At 37.6% G+C, this 16,763-nt stretch overlaps 1 protein-coding gene across 4 annotated transcripts in view; it reads right to left on the reverse strand.

Annotated features, from left to right (window-relative positions):
* The window catches only part of LOC117231809, a 300,770-nt gene that overhangs the window by 276,468 nt on the left and 7,539 nt on the right, over positions 1–16,763 (reverse strand). For all 4 annotated transcript variants that reach the window (XM_033490614.1, XM_033490612.1, XM_033490613.1 and 1 more), the window contains exon 2: positions 14,660–14,831. In XM_033490614.1, the coding sequence (XP_033346505.1) occupies positions 14,660–14,830 (171 nt within the window). In that variant the 5' untranslated portion in view covers position 14,831. The remainder of the gene's footprint in view (positions 1–14,659; positions 14,832–16,763) is intronic.

Consider the following 16,763-nt stretch of genomic DNA (forward strand, 5'->3'; position numbering starts at 1 on the left):
TCCTTTGCTTCCATTATTTCACTCGCTTGGTCTCCGTTCCACAAGTATTTCTTGCGACGCTGAACTCTTTCACGTTGAAAATGATTATCACCAAAATGTACATATGTCATGTTAGATTAATCTATTTCTTAAGTATATCCGTTGGAAACTTCAAATGGAATGTACACAGTTTGTCGTTTGACTTAAAATTACTCGAAACGAAGATTTGATTCGTGATACAGCTTCGTGCATTATATTCTAGAACTAAATGCAGATGTAGCGAAGTTTTGCTAAAGTTATGCAATGAATGCATAGCAAAATGATGATGAAATTTTAGGTAAAATTTTTGATGCTCGTTTAAATATGCCAAAGAAAAGTTTCAAGGATTTAGAACAGGGAAACGCAACCTCTTGATTTTGATTTTACACTCGACAAAGCTCCTCCAGCAGGCTTCAGCCGTGTCCTACGCTAAACCATAATTGCAGTCTACCGTGCTGATGATTAATACTGCTTGTTATTAGGATAACGCTTGAAGATGTTTCAGGAATGCGACATAACATCCTTAAGACGTTACTCGACGAAGTACAGATTATGCTACTTGATCAATAGCAATTAATCGCGTCGTACAAATATTGTATTATTCGTTCTTGCTATTCTATCAGCCACAGTTAACGTACGAATCAGATTTCCAAGTGCATACAAATGAAGAGACATAGACTAAAATACCATCGTTGATACAAATGGTCGCGAGACAATGTTTTCTTATAATTAATGAGAAGGATATTCCGAATGGACTAGTGTACCGCCTCGAGGAGAGAAAGGGTATAGCTAAGAACGTAAGGGCTACCTTCTAAACTCCGGAAGCATTCCAGGAATTCCCTTTCTGCGTCTATCTCTCGTCCTCTCTTTCGTCAGCCCACCGGAATGCTGCGGCATTATTGGCCACGTTTATCATCCTCTTCGTAGGACACTCGTGAAATCTTTACGCGGTAACTGCTTTCTATCAGATGTCCAAGAGTTTCTAAATGATGCGGCTTGGCAAGCGTACGCACGAAGAAACGTAGTTCTCTGTGTCTCTGATAATTCAATCTGTTTAACCGGCAAAAACACGCAACAATCTCGAACGGCAGCGTGAAACCGAGGATATCGAAAATGTACCAACACTAGCGGATATATATAACGGAGAAAAGATTTTAGATAAATCAACTAAACGCTGTAATAATGGAACGTAAGCGGAGATTTACGGTATCGACAGCCGAAGGATTTACGGGCCAATAGAAATAATCCAATCCGAACAATATTCGACTCATGTTTTGTTTCGGGGTAAAATTTCTCCCATTCTCCCTTCTTCCGATCTTTTCTCCGGCATCCCTCTCGAACCCTCTTCGTCCCTCCTTCGGGTTTTTACATCCCTTTCCCTTGCCTTCTGTCTAACGGGCTGCCTATCTCCGCGAAATTGCACGGCGGTCGAATTTAATTATGTCTGGAATTCGGCGCTAATTAAGTTTGATCGAACGAATCCGCGGGTTTGTTACTGAGTTTGCCCCGCAATGCTTACGAAACAAGGGTACACCCCGTTGCTGGCATAATGCAAATTAAATTACCCTCTATGCCGGTCAGCCCCAAATTCTATCGACGTGAACTCGGCATAGTTTCTTTTTCCGTCTCGACCAAAAATCGTTGCTGCAAGAAATCGCGCGAACGCGTGCAAATATCCAAAGTATTCGTTAATTAGTTCCCTCTCGTTGGTTGCTGCGAACTACCTGATTTGGGTAAAAGATTCATAAGTCGAAACTGTACGAACAATGTTACGCGTGAATCGAGCGACATACTAAAAAATTCTGGTCTAATCTCTGCGACCAGTTTCATTCTGAATACCATGGATTTGTTCGTAGTGACGGCCGCAATTTTTTTTATTGACTCTTGCAGAAGAACAAATATACTATGAGTTATGGAGGTCAGAGGGAAAAGGGAGTTGGAGGTAGCAGTGACACCCTCGGGCGCGGTAGGTTTACCCCCTGATTGGATGAATATTAAATTCTGGTCACTGGCAAACAACCACCCCTCGACCTGCTTGCTTCTTCGGTTACGACGATTGAAATATGTATCCGCCATAAAGTCAAACATTCCGACCAAGTGCATGACCTGCTCTACGTGGCACGAATTTTACACGCAGTTTAAACGAAAAAAAATGTCAACCACCGAGATTGATAGCAGAAGATCAGGACGGAAGAGGAAAAGTTCTTGAATGTCGAGATAAACATTGAAGCAAGATTAACGATAGAAAATTGATTTGTGGAACGAATTAGAAACGTTGCGTCGTAACGAAAAGAAAAAGAACGATTTTTACGCCTCCCGGCACGGTGATTGTTCAAGATGAAACGAGACTTTCGAAGGAATGCAATTTTGTATTACGTTCCGCGTGAATGTACAATCATTAATCGTCCATACAATTCGGTTGTTCACGATGATGAAACGTCAATTATCTTTGAGAAGATAAGGATATAAAAAATTCATGTAATAATAAAAATCTGTTTTCGTCTCTACATATCTCTTCATAGATTTGTATCTTTAATTTAAAATACAAGATTATATATTATTTTCATAACCGATACAGAGATGATAATTCATCGTTCTTATTAGCTTCAAGAATGCTTCCAATGTTTCAAAATACAATCAACGTAACTTTCTCGAGGATGACATGGTACTTTTGAAAGAATGTAATTTCCTTTTGCATTTCCCTCGCACCAAGGACCATCATCAATCGCCTCTATAAGCGACATGAGGCTCGCGATACGAAGACGAGGCGGCAATTATCTTCGAGAAATTAAGGGCGAACGGTAGATACAGGAAGGAACAGGATGGGAAGAGGCAAGGTCTTGACAGAACAGCCGTATTTCGGCAAGAGGGGTGGTACGCTTAATTTCATAGACCTGGCGCATGGGACCATGCAAGCAAGAACAATCGAGCCCGGCAGCGTGTGCGATGAGAGGTTGGCCAAGGGCAGGCTCTACGTACCGCGAAGGGATAATTACAGTAAGCAGCCCTCGCTGATCTTACCTCATCATTGATCTAAGAAATCCACTGGTATAAATAAATTTCATGAAGATCGAAATTATTACCGAATAGGATAGTGAACAACATTTTTTTTTTCTAGGCGACATTAATTAGACATATTGAAATTAATTTCGATAACTACAACGGATAAGTTCTGAAAATATTTTAATTATATGTAGTTAAAAAAAAAATATCGCTACATTAAACCTTATACCAATCCGACTTGAACCCTAGTACCCCTGTCATTCAGTGAAACGTTTATTCGATCCTGGCAAAGGGTGAGTCCCCATAATTCTTGCACGTACACGCAAAACACGGCTGCCCGATATACTTTCTGTAACTAGCGCATCAGGAAGTACAAACTTAACGGTGCGTCGCGCCACGATAAAACATCGGCGAATTCGCGCGATTGAATTACAGTTTAATTAACTCGTGGGCAATTAAGGCCCTGCACCGCCGTACCCACCATCCCATGGCCTCTCTCAACCATAGCCGCCACCGTCGCCATCCACCTAAAATGAAACCGTTTTCGCTCGCCGTCGAAACTCGTGCATCCACCAGCCCGACTGTTTCAAGCTGCAAGTTTCGAGTGTACTCGCGATTTCATCGGAAACTTTTGCACGCTTCAATCGTTTCTTTTTTACTATCCCTCCTTCGCCCTTCCTCGTCTCCCTTATCTGTACCTCTCAGACTCGCTTTCGTTCCCTCTTGACCCTCGTTTCAAACGAAAACGCGTCTCGCCAGCAGAACGCAAGCGTATGTACGTCGATAATCGACAGGGAAACGCGATTTTGTTGTTAATTTTAAATAATAAACGATGTCCGTTTCAGTGATGGAACACTGGCTGGAACTTACACGGATTGATTGTTCAACAATTTGTGAAATTTTCTTTCATTCGGAAAAAAATCAATGATATAAACGTCTAATTAAGCAATTATAAAAACGTATTTGACAAAGCGATGAATAGGTTCCGTATTCGTATTACCGTAAGTAGAATAGATTGCTCGTGGTCAGAGGTCACGTGCATAATTGAAAATACGAAATTTCTAAAAGCGTTTAATCCTTCCTATGACTAATCATGGGCGTCTTATAATTATTTATTTTAATTTCTATGGGATTGGATAGAATTCCTTTCTCTTTTCTATAAAATTCTGTAGAATCTTTCTTCTGTAGAATTCTTTTATTTTTTGCAAAAGGATCTTATTTCTTATTTCACTTATCACAAAGCGCAAGCTATAGGAACGCGGTAAAATTAGCTGACAATAGTACGACTCGTCCAACGAAATCAAAACCGTTCACCAGAGAATACTAATCCGCCATCGCATATGCAAGCATCCTAGTAACACGTAGTCAGTATACACGGTACACTTAGCCGACGGGAAGCCGTAACTGCCGCGTAGGCGGCCGATTTAACGACGAGTGAATAATTATGGGGCTTTACGGTCCGATACAGGAGAGGTTTGGCGAATGGAGAAGCACTACTATGCTCGTAGTTATATTTATGAGCCCACGATGACGGCAATTTTGGTCATGGAACTAACGGCGAAACTGTTGCTAATCGAATCGTGCCTCTTGATTCTTATTGCTTCTTCCATTCAAACAGCAATCTAGCCCTGTTATAAAAATCTTTAACGAACACTGTCACCACGATCTTTTGTCGTAAAGAGGAAAAGACTTCTTCCCTGGAGAACGATTATCTGCTCAAATTCGTATGATGCGGCGGTCGACCGTCGTCGAAAGACAAAACTATTTCACGACGATCGTTTCATGGCATCGCGCGAGAAGACGCGTGCCATGGGGCAATAACACCCATCAAAGAACGTTGCGATCGTTAATGTTCGGTGAAACACCCCCGACCCTCGATTCACCGCGACACTCCGAGGGTATGAGTTACCCCGAAAGAGACACGATCCTCTGTCATTCCTGGCGACTTTATCGCTGTTCGCGCCATCATTCATCCTTCCTAGTGATAAAGGAAACTCGCGAGACTATAAAAATTTCGAACCTTGTTACGTCCAGATACTTTATAAAAAGAGTGTTACGAAAAATGCGTGTAGCAAAGTAAACGGATCTATAAATACACGTTACTTTTAAAATTAATAATTTCGTTTAAACCAAATGGAAAAGAATTTATATAGAAATCTTACGGGATAATATGGTACAAAGTAGATAATTACATATAAGTGAAATTTCTAAGTAACTTGGTGTTTAGCGTGGGAGAAAATACGATAACGTTAGGTTTTGAATACTAATCGATTTTATTTAATTAACTCAATAATACTGAGAACAATTTAACCGAAGACAGTCTCCCTCTCGGCATGGAACGGCTTAAATTCTAACGTACGATTCTGTGTACCTCATCCCACAGTCAGGATTAAACAGAAAGTAGGAGCTAGATAAGTTCGTTTCTCGGGTGTGAGCATTTATAATTAAATGGCCTTGTTACTTATTACATTGAAGTTCGCGAAGACGCGGAACAGGGAAATTGTTAGGCTGTGGTTACTCGGATAATCTTCTTCATAATGTATGGCGGTAAATGAAGCGGCCATCTCTCCTTGCTATCTCTCTCTCTCTAGCAAAAAATACATTACCTTGGTAAAAAAGAGCGCGCGGCTGCTTAAAAATGATGAAAAGTTTTAAACAAAGGTAAACTTAAAAATATTCCTTGTTTTCAATTCGCAAAAAATTCGGTCGATTGTCTATACAATTCGACTATCTACTTTTCAATCTACGGCCTACCATCGTAGAATGCTGCATCTTCTATACCTATACCTTCGATTCAACTTTCTTTAAATTATTCATTGATTGTTCGCGCCAAAAAAATCCATCGACCGGATTTCACTTAGCTCCGTTTATTAACCAAGTCGCATTTTATCATGAGAAGCAACATAAGTCGTGGCGCTGTCGGAAAAGTCGATATCGAAAGGCACGAAGGACAGGTGGCGCGCGGGGGTGGCGTGCGTCGCAAGGGTGTCGAACGCCCAGGTCTCGTGACAAATAGAAGCTTTGTGCCGCGACAATGGGGAGTTTATTTCCGGGCCGGCTGGGGCTACAATGTAGGCACTATACTGTAATTAAATTCCCAAACCCAAGGATTCGGAGGTTATAGAGGACCAAAAGGAGGAATAGAGAAAGGGAAACAGAGAGAAAGACGGATAGTGAATTTTCGGCTAGTAGTAGAAAGGAGAGGAAGAAGGGAGGGGAAAAGCAGAACCTTAGCATATTGCATACTGACCGGTCCGCAACGGTTTGGGTTTCTCCTGGCAGACGCCATATTGTTTGCTCTATGTTCATTCCTTCCAATCTACCCACCTTCCCTTCCACATGCTCCGCTTAAACTCTAGCCAAGATGAAACGAATTCCACCTACGAATATCTTTGTCGACACGAGCATTGTGATCGAGAGATTAGTCCTATTAGGCTAGTGGTAGCTTCGTTTCCTTTGAATTTGACTCAAGGAGTGCTTCTACGTCGACTAGTGCTCGAAGAATACAATTTCGAGTATTCAATTTCGGTGGATTTCCATTGTAAATTAGCTAACTAGAGTAACTAACTTTAATAAATGCTAAATTTCAGAAATTTTATACGATCTATCTATTATTTCCCTTCGAAATAGAAATACTAACAGCGGCGTTAATAAAATTACGCCCGTCCTCTGGGAATATCACTTACCAGAAAGCAAACACAGAGGTGATAACTAAAAATACTCTCTAAGACATAAAGACTCGATAGATCCTTGGGATTTGAAGAATATTGGACAACGAGTAAGGAACACGATGCCATGCTGGATGCCGTCTCGTCGAAAAAGGGGGACGAGTTTGTCATGTAATCTGTATTGGAAGTGCTAACTAAAGTATTAGGCGGTTCGGTTTCCAAGCAAGGGAGAAATGTTTGGCAATAACGAAGAAAGAGGGTTCCGACTTCCGTAGGGAAGTTTGATCCGTCTGATCAACTTGGATGATCTATATTTTGAAAATTTATCATACCGAACTGAATTCTATATTTCATATAAGCTAAAAAGTATTAAATAAGAAAATTATATATGATTATTTATTAAAAGCTAATATTTGAATATGCATTTTCAAAATCGGTGTGTTATTGTAATGAAACCAGCGTACATAACTGTGCATTTTAGTCACAAATCCGCAAAATAGATTCACTGTAACTGAATTGATCGTCGTAGATAAACGAAGCTATGGAATAGCCAGTACAAGAAGATAGATGAAAAAGAGATCCACAAAGCATCCCTCTAAGCGAACTGGAAATAATTATCTATTTAATATATAATAATTACTATATGATTATATATAATATGATAATTACGATAAGCACAATGAGAGGACAGAAAAAACGCAACCACATACCGTTCTCCGATAACACAAAATCACACGCTACATAAGTATGATTAGCTAAGCATAAGCTAGAGTAATTTCAAATAGCGACTTATAGTTTCTCTTCTGATTTAAAATTCGAAATAAGTACATCTTTCATATTCCACGATTCATTCAATTTTTCTCCATGAAGCAATGAAATAAATTCTTGTAATAAGTTAACTTCGACATTAAATCCTTTCACGATCGAGACTCGATCCTTCGCGGTAGCTTAACCATTACACCATACGAAAAGCACATCTTTCTCAGCGCTCTGTTTCCATCGGAGTTAATAACTTAATTGCGACGCACCAGGCCCCTGTTCCTTACCGGAGTTTCTTAAGGAGAACAACATCGCGGAGATCACGCGTCTCCACGAAACAGAGATAGCGTTTTAATGCAGGACAAACACTCCGTATGGATGTCTGCCGAACGTCGAGGATGAAGAGAGAAAGAGAAAGAGCTAGAGCAGGCAAACAGCGGAAAGATCGCAAGAATAAGAGAGCGAGAGGCAGAGAAGCGGACGAAACGTTCGTGCACGGCTTGTCAGGGCGGGGTTGGCTAAAATGAAAGTTGGAACCACGGCTTACCGCAGCAAATCCGGCTTGATTAAAACACCGTAGGAGGAACCCCTTACCCCTTTAACCCGTAGCCACCAGCTACGTCCTCATACTACCTTTCCTCGTTTATTTCGACCTTCTTCGGTCGCCAAGGAGCGCGCCAACGTATAATCTTAATGCAGTCTTATACGAAGCGGAACGAGCCTATATTTCATTATAACCCCGCAATCCTTCCGGAGCCCTTCGCGTGCAACCCTTTCCATTTCAACTATTATAAACGCGAGACCGACCGGGATTTCGCTTCGAGATATCGTTCCACGGAATAGGGGTCTCTCGTACTCTCCGCTACCGTCAAACCAGATAGAAAACCGGAGGGCGCTACGCTTTCGGATAGGAAAAGGAAAATGGAAGAGGGAGACCATGGGGGTGTAGGAATCGAAACGATGACATTGGCTAAAGTACCTCGCCGGAATGCTTTTCCTAATCTCTTCCCCATTATGTAGAAAAATTTCAACTGGCTCTGGGAGTTGACTGGCCGAAATTTTAACTCGTGATCACGTTTGATAATGTAAATAGTTGCTAAATCAACAAACAAACGGGATCGAGGCGTGATGAGGATCGACAAAGAGATTGAGTTGAATAAATGATTAGATGACTAAATGATTAGAATTTGAGAACATTTTATTAAAATCTAAATTTATAAGTATCATCGTAATAAGATTATTGTTTAGGTTTATGCTTAATGAATATAGAGTATTTATTTTGTGTATTTGAATGTGCGAAGTGAAGCAACGAAATGTATGTATTAATTATTTTATTTCCTCGTACTGAATCCAAAGTCGGTGACAATGGTTGGTGGTGTTACCGACCGACAAACGACCAGAGAACCGAGAGAAGTACCGTGAGTTTAAGCTCGAGGGGTAAAAAGGGGATGTATTTACGACGTTACAATACCCCGCGGGCTAATCCTCACCCGGAGCTGTGCCTAGGTCCGATCGACCCTTCTCCTTCCTCTAAACATCACAATTCCAGGATATGAACACAGAAATTTGAACGGGATAGGATTTCTTTACTTCTTGCTTCATTAATCTCAATATAATTTTCAAATAATTCGACAACGGTTTGATGACAGAAACTTCGATGAATATATTTAAATATATTTAAAAACTGAATGTATTGAAAAAACTCAGTTTCGTACACGTCTATGTCACAAATTTATGTTTCAAGGTGTAATGGAACTTAATAAAGACTTAATGAAGATATTATACTTCGAGTTAATAAGAAATTACTACTCGTTACACGAAACACTTCAAGATTCCTGATGCAACAACAAGAAAGTGCAAAATTTTATGAAGAGCCGCTCAAAAGGTAAATTGCTTGTTAACGATCTCTTCATAATACGAGCTTTAAAGCCCTTGTCTAACGGAACACCTTACCCGACCTGCCTTTCTTTCTCGAGGCCTAATTGACACGATTTTTATAAACTCCCCTCTGGTTACCGAGGGTTAAGCGTTCTTTTGTACTGCCGCTAACACTTTCAGCCTCAGACCCTTCTGCAAAAGTCCCTTTGTAGCTAAAGAGTGCGACGATGTTGGTGCACAATTATGATTTTCATCCCATGCAAAAATGTTCAAACACCAAGGAAGAAGCTTATGCTATGGCATAAACCACGACAATGATACGTGTATGACGTATGACATTATTTCGAGTCTCCAAGGGCTGGATGAATTCTATATGCTTCAACCCTCGAGTAACGGTGCAAAATATCTTCATGAAACGCAAGGAAAGCGTATGGAAAGTATACGTAAAATACGTACATAATCTTTCTTTTATGCGGCATTCTTTAAGGAATTAATAATAAATAAAGAATTTTAAGTAAAATGAGATATTGAATTATTCTGAATAAGAAGATAAGCTAAACGCATCGAAATTAGTAAAGTTAGTATTCAAAGCAGAGTGAATAAATTAAGTCTATACAAATTACATATAATGCATATATAAATGTTTCAAATGATTCGATATATAGGTACCTAGGAATGAAATGAATGATCAAAAGACCATTCGATTTATTTTAAGCCTATTCACCCCAAAGGAGTGTGTTTTATGGTAACGTCCTTCCCTATAGGTTTTATAGGTTACGAGAACTTCAAATTGAGAGTCACTGACGTAAATATAGGTTCAGGGGTGAAAACAGGGTGCGCATTCCAAAGCCTTGGATCTAGGTATCCTCGCGCATTCATTCATAAAAATTCACTCAACCGCGTGGTTACTCCCACCGAGAGAATTGGAGGGTTCGTTCCAACCCCGATCAGTATGACAGCTCGACAAAGTTAAAGGGTACTGTGCCTCGTCTTTTTAACTCTCCTTCAGAGCAAGTGATTGCTAATGCCATCTTGACTATATGTATAGAAATATTCATGTCAATTCTTTTCTATTACAATTCTTTTAAAAAACGTCAGGCCTCGAATGAACGTGTTTCGAAAAAAAACGCATTTCCTAAATGATAATATCACTATCAATGCGATTGACAAAATGTACTTTGCTGTATTACATTTCAGAGTACAATTTATCAATGAAGTCGGAAGAATAATATCTTTTAATTAGCTTAAAGTTATAGCAAGGTTAATGATTAAAAATTATATTTCAAGTAGTAGAATTATAAATCACGCTAATTTATAGCGTCAATAACACTGAGTATTCTGTATATTGAAATAAAGACATTACAAAAATTCTTGTAAGAATATTACCCCTAGACTGTAATCGTTCTCCTTTAAAAAGAATGACTGCTCATAATCGTAATCGTAACCATAACGATCCCGACATTTCAGACGGAGCAGATTTCACCATTAATATTCCAGCAGCGTACAGATAATTACCCGAAAGTTCGCGCCTCACGATGTTAATGAAGAAATTACCAGTAATATTGAAATGTCAGTCGCCCTTTATTTTTCCCACTGTCGTCGTCGTGTCGCGTGAAAGATATGAAAACAGAGAAGTCATGCCTTAACTCTCATGATAATAGGTCGAGTGCATTAGAGTCGGTCTAGGTAACTTTGAAACGATGTTTACTTCTAGGGAAGCCTAAAATATGATTCCTGAAATTGATTCTTACGCGTTTACGGTTCTACATTGGAATACCAAAACATTATTGAAATAATTCCGTACGTCTTCAGGTGACAGAAAAAATGTTGCATATGCTGTACAAACTATTTTTGTCCACCTTGTGATAAAAACAATTATAAAGATGTAATTTACTGATTGCTGATTAACTTAAAAACGTTATCGACAGATGAATGTAGAAATATTGTTTGAAAATATACCTCTCAATGTTTCATATATTTTTGTAACGTGTGCTGATCACATGTAAAAATAATTATATTATTTATTTATTAAACGGCTATCATTATTATAATTTATTTAATAAATCTGTATTCAGGAGTCACAAGCAGTCAACCCCCTCATGGAAGATAGCGACACCACTGGCGCCCTCTATAGTCGTTTTCTTCAAATTCGAAACGACGCTCCATTTTTATTGATTTTTTTAAATCTGTTCATTTCAATCCTTTTTCTTACAGGAAACAGTTTGTTAAATAAATAGCATCTGAAAAGCATATTACTGCAAACTCTAGCACTTTAATATTTCACCACTGAACATGATTATATAATGATCCTAAATAATGTAACACTTAAAACTTAAAAAATTCCATCTTAAAAGCTTTACACTGCTTATTACGAAATAATAGAATAATTATTTTCAGGTCAAAAGCAAATAAGAAATTTTTCGCTGTCGATTCGATCTTACATTGACTTTATCTTATTCACGGTCCCACGAAACCCCTTGGCCTCCTTCCGTTATGCGCGCCGTTGGCTAAATAGCTAACTTCGCACAACTATCTCAATAGATTATGATTATTGTGGAGGAAAGCTCTGATTTATGCAATTATCATAAATTCAGTTCCGCCTACCACCTTGCGTATGCTCAAGACGCTCCAACTATATCCCATTCATAGGATTTCAATAGCAAATTATTTCCTCGTAAAGTATGTGCATTCGCCTGCATGAATGATTGTTCAGAAAATTTAAATAAACGCAACATCTATGAAATGTATTGTCTTTTTATCCTACTGAGAGTATTATCATAGCAAAAATATATATTTCTATAATTTTAAAAACCTAAAAACTTTTTTTATTGTTAAAAAACATTAAAAGTTGGAATTTGTGAACAATATGACGATTAAGAACTTTTAACTGTTCATTATCCCCTTTTATAAATATTATATAGAGTGTACTGCGAAGGAAGAACTGTGTAAGCCTTGGGTGATTCTATATGTGTAAGTTTTCATTAAAAATTTATTGAAATATTACTATGACATGCAAACATATTATTGATGTATTTATCGATAAGTTTAAAACATGAAAATATTTTAAATTTTTATGTATAATAACATTTTTCAAATCGAACATTAATCGATAATTTAAGGCGCTTATCATCTGGTTTAAATCAACATTTGCGCAAATAAGTTACAATTTGTCGATAACAGTTTGTCCCACTCAGTAATCTACCTTACCGATAGATGTGACCTTGACTTTGTCGGTACGAAGCACCACTAAAGATGCATTTGCTGAAACCATCCCTAGATGAGGTATCCGTCTATGAGCTATCGTTGATAACAATGTACCCATAGTACTGTCGGTAATAACTTCTCCCAAATTTTTAAAATACTCAATAAAAACTTCTTTTTTCGTTTATTGTACTTATTCGATTGAATCTGAAAATATGTAAAGCGTGTATGTTCCTTTCAGTATAGTGAAATATTTGATTATCGACCGAGTATCTGATCAGAGAGTGTCTGACTAAAGCGACATTTACTACTAACTGATAATATTCTACTCTGTACCTTCCATGAGATACATTGATATAAATACAATTGCATGTATTAATGAACAGTCAACATTGTACAACAATTTTTCATAGTACTGGAAGTAGTCAAAGAATAAGCCTAATAAAAATATTTAACTTTTCCAATGATACTGTTTCGAAATAAAAATTATTACTCTTTTAGAAGGTTGATTTCTTGGAGTAGCATTAGCACAAGTGGCTTTTAACAGAGCGACCTATCACATCGTCGAATTTAAGCATCGAACGTACGAACCATTTTATACGGTTAGAGGAAATTCCTTTCCTCTCCAATTACGCGGTTCAAACTTTGGAAACTTCGTCGACGAATCTCGGTGGGAAAAGGTTTGAAACTCCTCGAGAAACTTTAAAAATCGTTATTTTGCAGGGAAGCCGAAGCCTCCCCTACCGAGTTACGTGAATCCCTCCTTCATGACTCCCTGCCGGATAAAATGGAACGAAAAAGAAACAAAAGAGTAATCATACAGCTGCAAGGAAAACTTTTTCGATCAGCCAAAATAGATATTCTCCAACGTATTTAGAGTTATGTAAAATAATTTCCTACTTTGGCATACAAGTTCCAAGCCCTATTTGTCTCAGGATAAAGAAAGCAAACTTAATTTAATAATTTATAATTGTAATTTAATAATTGAAAAATTCGTTATAAACATTAAAATAATATTTACGATAAAACAACTGTTCGATACTCAATACCGCAATATGGTAAATATATTTTACAGGTTAAATTATGTATACCGAAATAAAATTATTTAAAAAACATTCTATATTTCTATAATTATGATATATTATATAGTGAAAATAAGATAAAAAATTATCTACTTCGTTGTTGCGGATTCGAGCTTACGTAGACATTTATACGAGCAATAATAAAGTGCCGAATGATCGATAAAAAACCTCCACGATAAAATAAAACGTCAGCGCTTTACGCGGTTACAAGAGTTCCACTTTACGTTTCTTGTCAATCCCATTTTTTCTACGAACAAAAGTTATTTAATCTCCTCGTTCATTCTACGAGCGAACGCAACATTATAGATAATTAAAAATTAACTCGTAGCAATGAGGAACGAATTATTCAATTTGGCAGCTTTGAATATTTGATTTCATTAAATTATTGTTATTATGGTAAGATGGGCTGGAATATTATTACAATAAGACTCTCATCATTAGACATTATTTACAAAAGAAGAAACAGAAATATACTTCACGTTTCTTAGAAAGGAGATAAAAGTTCAACTTTAAGAAATTATGTGAAATGTCACACTTTTAATTAGAAATAATTTGGAAGGAATTAATGGAAAACTAACTTCGTGTTAAACAGCTAATTTTATACTTGTTACGACCAATCAGAAAAATTTCAGAAGTAACTTCAGACGAAGATGTTCGTGTCTTTGTCATTAAACTTATAAACTTCGTTACTTATACTTTTACGAAACGATTATGGCACAAATGATTTGTAGAATTTTAATTACAAGTTTCACAAAGAAGAACGCTTACACCTCGTGAAAACGTTCTCAACGTCAGAAAGGCTATGAAAATGATCTGCTATTTCTTAGTACTTAAATAGTGGAAGTAATTAATTTTATATTTAATTATGTTTCAGAGCCTTGTTAAAAGGCGTTGTGAATTTTTAACATAGGTTCAATTTTAATTTCACGATTCTTCAAAGGATTGTTAACGCGACGTAAAGACAAGATAGAAGAAAGTAATTGGTCTTTATGTTCCTGTAAATTGAATGACAACAAAAGATTTTTGATAACTTATTCATGCTTCACTTACCTTTTTCGGCGAGGGATGCAGCACAGTTACCGGGACCTGTCGGGGGGTTGGAATGAGTGGCGTTTGGGTTGACTCCTTCACAGAATATAACGGCAATTTTGTCTCTCTGTTGCTTGGCAGCTCTAGTAAGTGCTGTATAGAATGGTTTTGCCTCGTCTTCTTTGACGCCATTCTATCACAAAAAAAACAAACTATTAACGTCGCTATTAGTACTCGATATTTAATACAACGTTAAGTGGTAGCTATCTGATGAATTAGTAAACAGCACATCAATTGCTAATAACACAATTATGGTATGAATTATTTGTTATATTAATTGCATAACGATATTTATGGTTGGTTTCAATAATGAATAATGAAGAGACGTCGAAGAGTATTCGTTACGATTCTTGTGAATCTGCTCGATAATAAATTTCAATGTTTGTTATTTGTATTAAAAAATTTCCGGCTATATGATTAATCTATATCGCGCAGCATGTGTATAAATACGAATAAAACTTCCAAAATATTCTACGTAACATTTTCATTATGCTGAACGATATAGGCATATATTATAAACCTTATGATTATCGAGGATATCCAAATCTCGACGTAACGGTGTGCGTAGATCCCTTTTTCCAGCAGCGTCGTGAAACTGGATATCGGATAAAACTTTCGCATTTAACTTTTCCGTCCTGTAGGGGAAACGGCCAACAAAGCTCATCACCGGAAACTTTTCCGAGACAAAGAGGAACGAACGGGAGCCAAGCGAGATAGAAGATGACGCGCGCCGCGACGCTGACCACGATATAAACCTACACTCTGCATCACCGTCTCTGTACCAACGTTTACACCCGTGATCGTGTCCCAACTATCCATATACAGATGTCTGCATTCTTTGTTATTATAATTTTCAAACGTAAATGTTGGACCAACAGAATGAATATTAAACTTCTACGAGTAGCCATATCAAATTTAAATCTTTCATCACTACATAGAACAAAGAAAGCGGATAAGAAATATGGTAATTACTAGGTATAAGATAGTAATAGTGACAAAACAAACGAAAGAAGCGGAACCGCTTGTAATTTGTAAGGAAAACAATAAAGATATTATCTATCTACCGCTACATAGAACAATACACATTATCCCTGTGCTTTTCTCCTCTCATATAATGAATGACGTGACAGAATTAAGTAAAGAACGTTTATAAAACAAGATCATATTAGAAAGTAATATAAAATTCCAAATTAAAGCAAACAAAAAACAAATCCTTTTTCTCTCACTTTAAAAATCATTCTATACACTTATCCGGGACGACTGAATAATCTGAACAAAAGTATTCACGGACAAAAGGTAAAAAATTTTTGTTGCAGAACTTGAAACTTATTTTCCAGCAGACGCTCTTAAATCACTTCAGCGAACGACTTACTTTTGTCATCATCGTAAGCAGTTTTCAAATTACAAACACTCAAAGAAAAGAATATAGCTTCCTCGTTGCGCGAAGCGTGGAACGCTAGCAAAAAGTAATGCCTTTAAATGGCTCAAACTGAAATGACATCGCGGCGAGCGTGTGCATGTGCGTTTAAAGTTGACTGCACGTGCTGGTGGAGAATCGCTCGGTGCGCACAACGGTGGGGTAACTCACCCCCGAAGCCGCCGCGAAAGTTTGTTCTCTTGTGTGTTTACGCACGCGCCAGATCGTGCACACACGTTCGACCAAGTACACTTATAGCAATGCACGATGTCGGCGAGCAATACGACCGTGACCTTACCGACTGAACTGCAATCGAAAAACTGGAGGGAGTGTTGAAAGCAATTAGATTCATTACGATTATCTATTATCTGGATTCGATGCAAACTCGAAAATAACAATATTCGTGTCTGTTACAGAACAATTTAGAACGTACTACTGTGATATTTTCTATTAAACTGCTGTAGAATTAAATTTAAAATAACCTTGCCTTTTATATTTCATGTCATGTTAAATACTTTGATGTGGATAACAATTCATTGTTGTTAAAAAGATGTGTTATAAATTTGCTTAGATATAATTCAGTAAAGAAACAAAATCCTTATTCTACCATAACCCATTCTACCATTGTCCGCAGTGTTTGTACAGAGT

This window comes from Bombus vosnesenskii, unplaced genomic scaffold (assembly GCF_011952255.1).
Source record: "Bombus vosnesenskii isolate JDL3184/JDL3185 unplaced genomic scaffold, Bvos_JDL3184-5_v1.1 scf7180000013274, whole genome shotgun sequence".
Lineage (NCBI taxonomy): Eukaryota > Metazoa > Arthropoda > Insecta > Hymenoptera > Apidae > Bombus > Bombus vosnesenskii.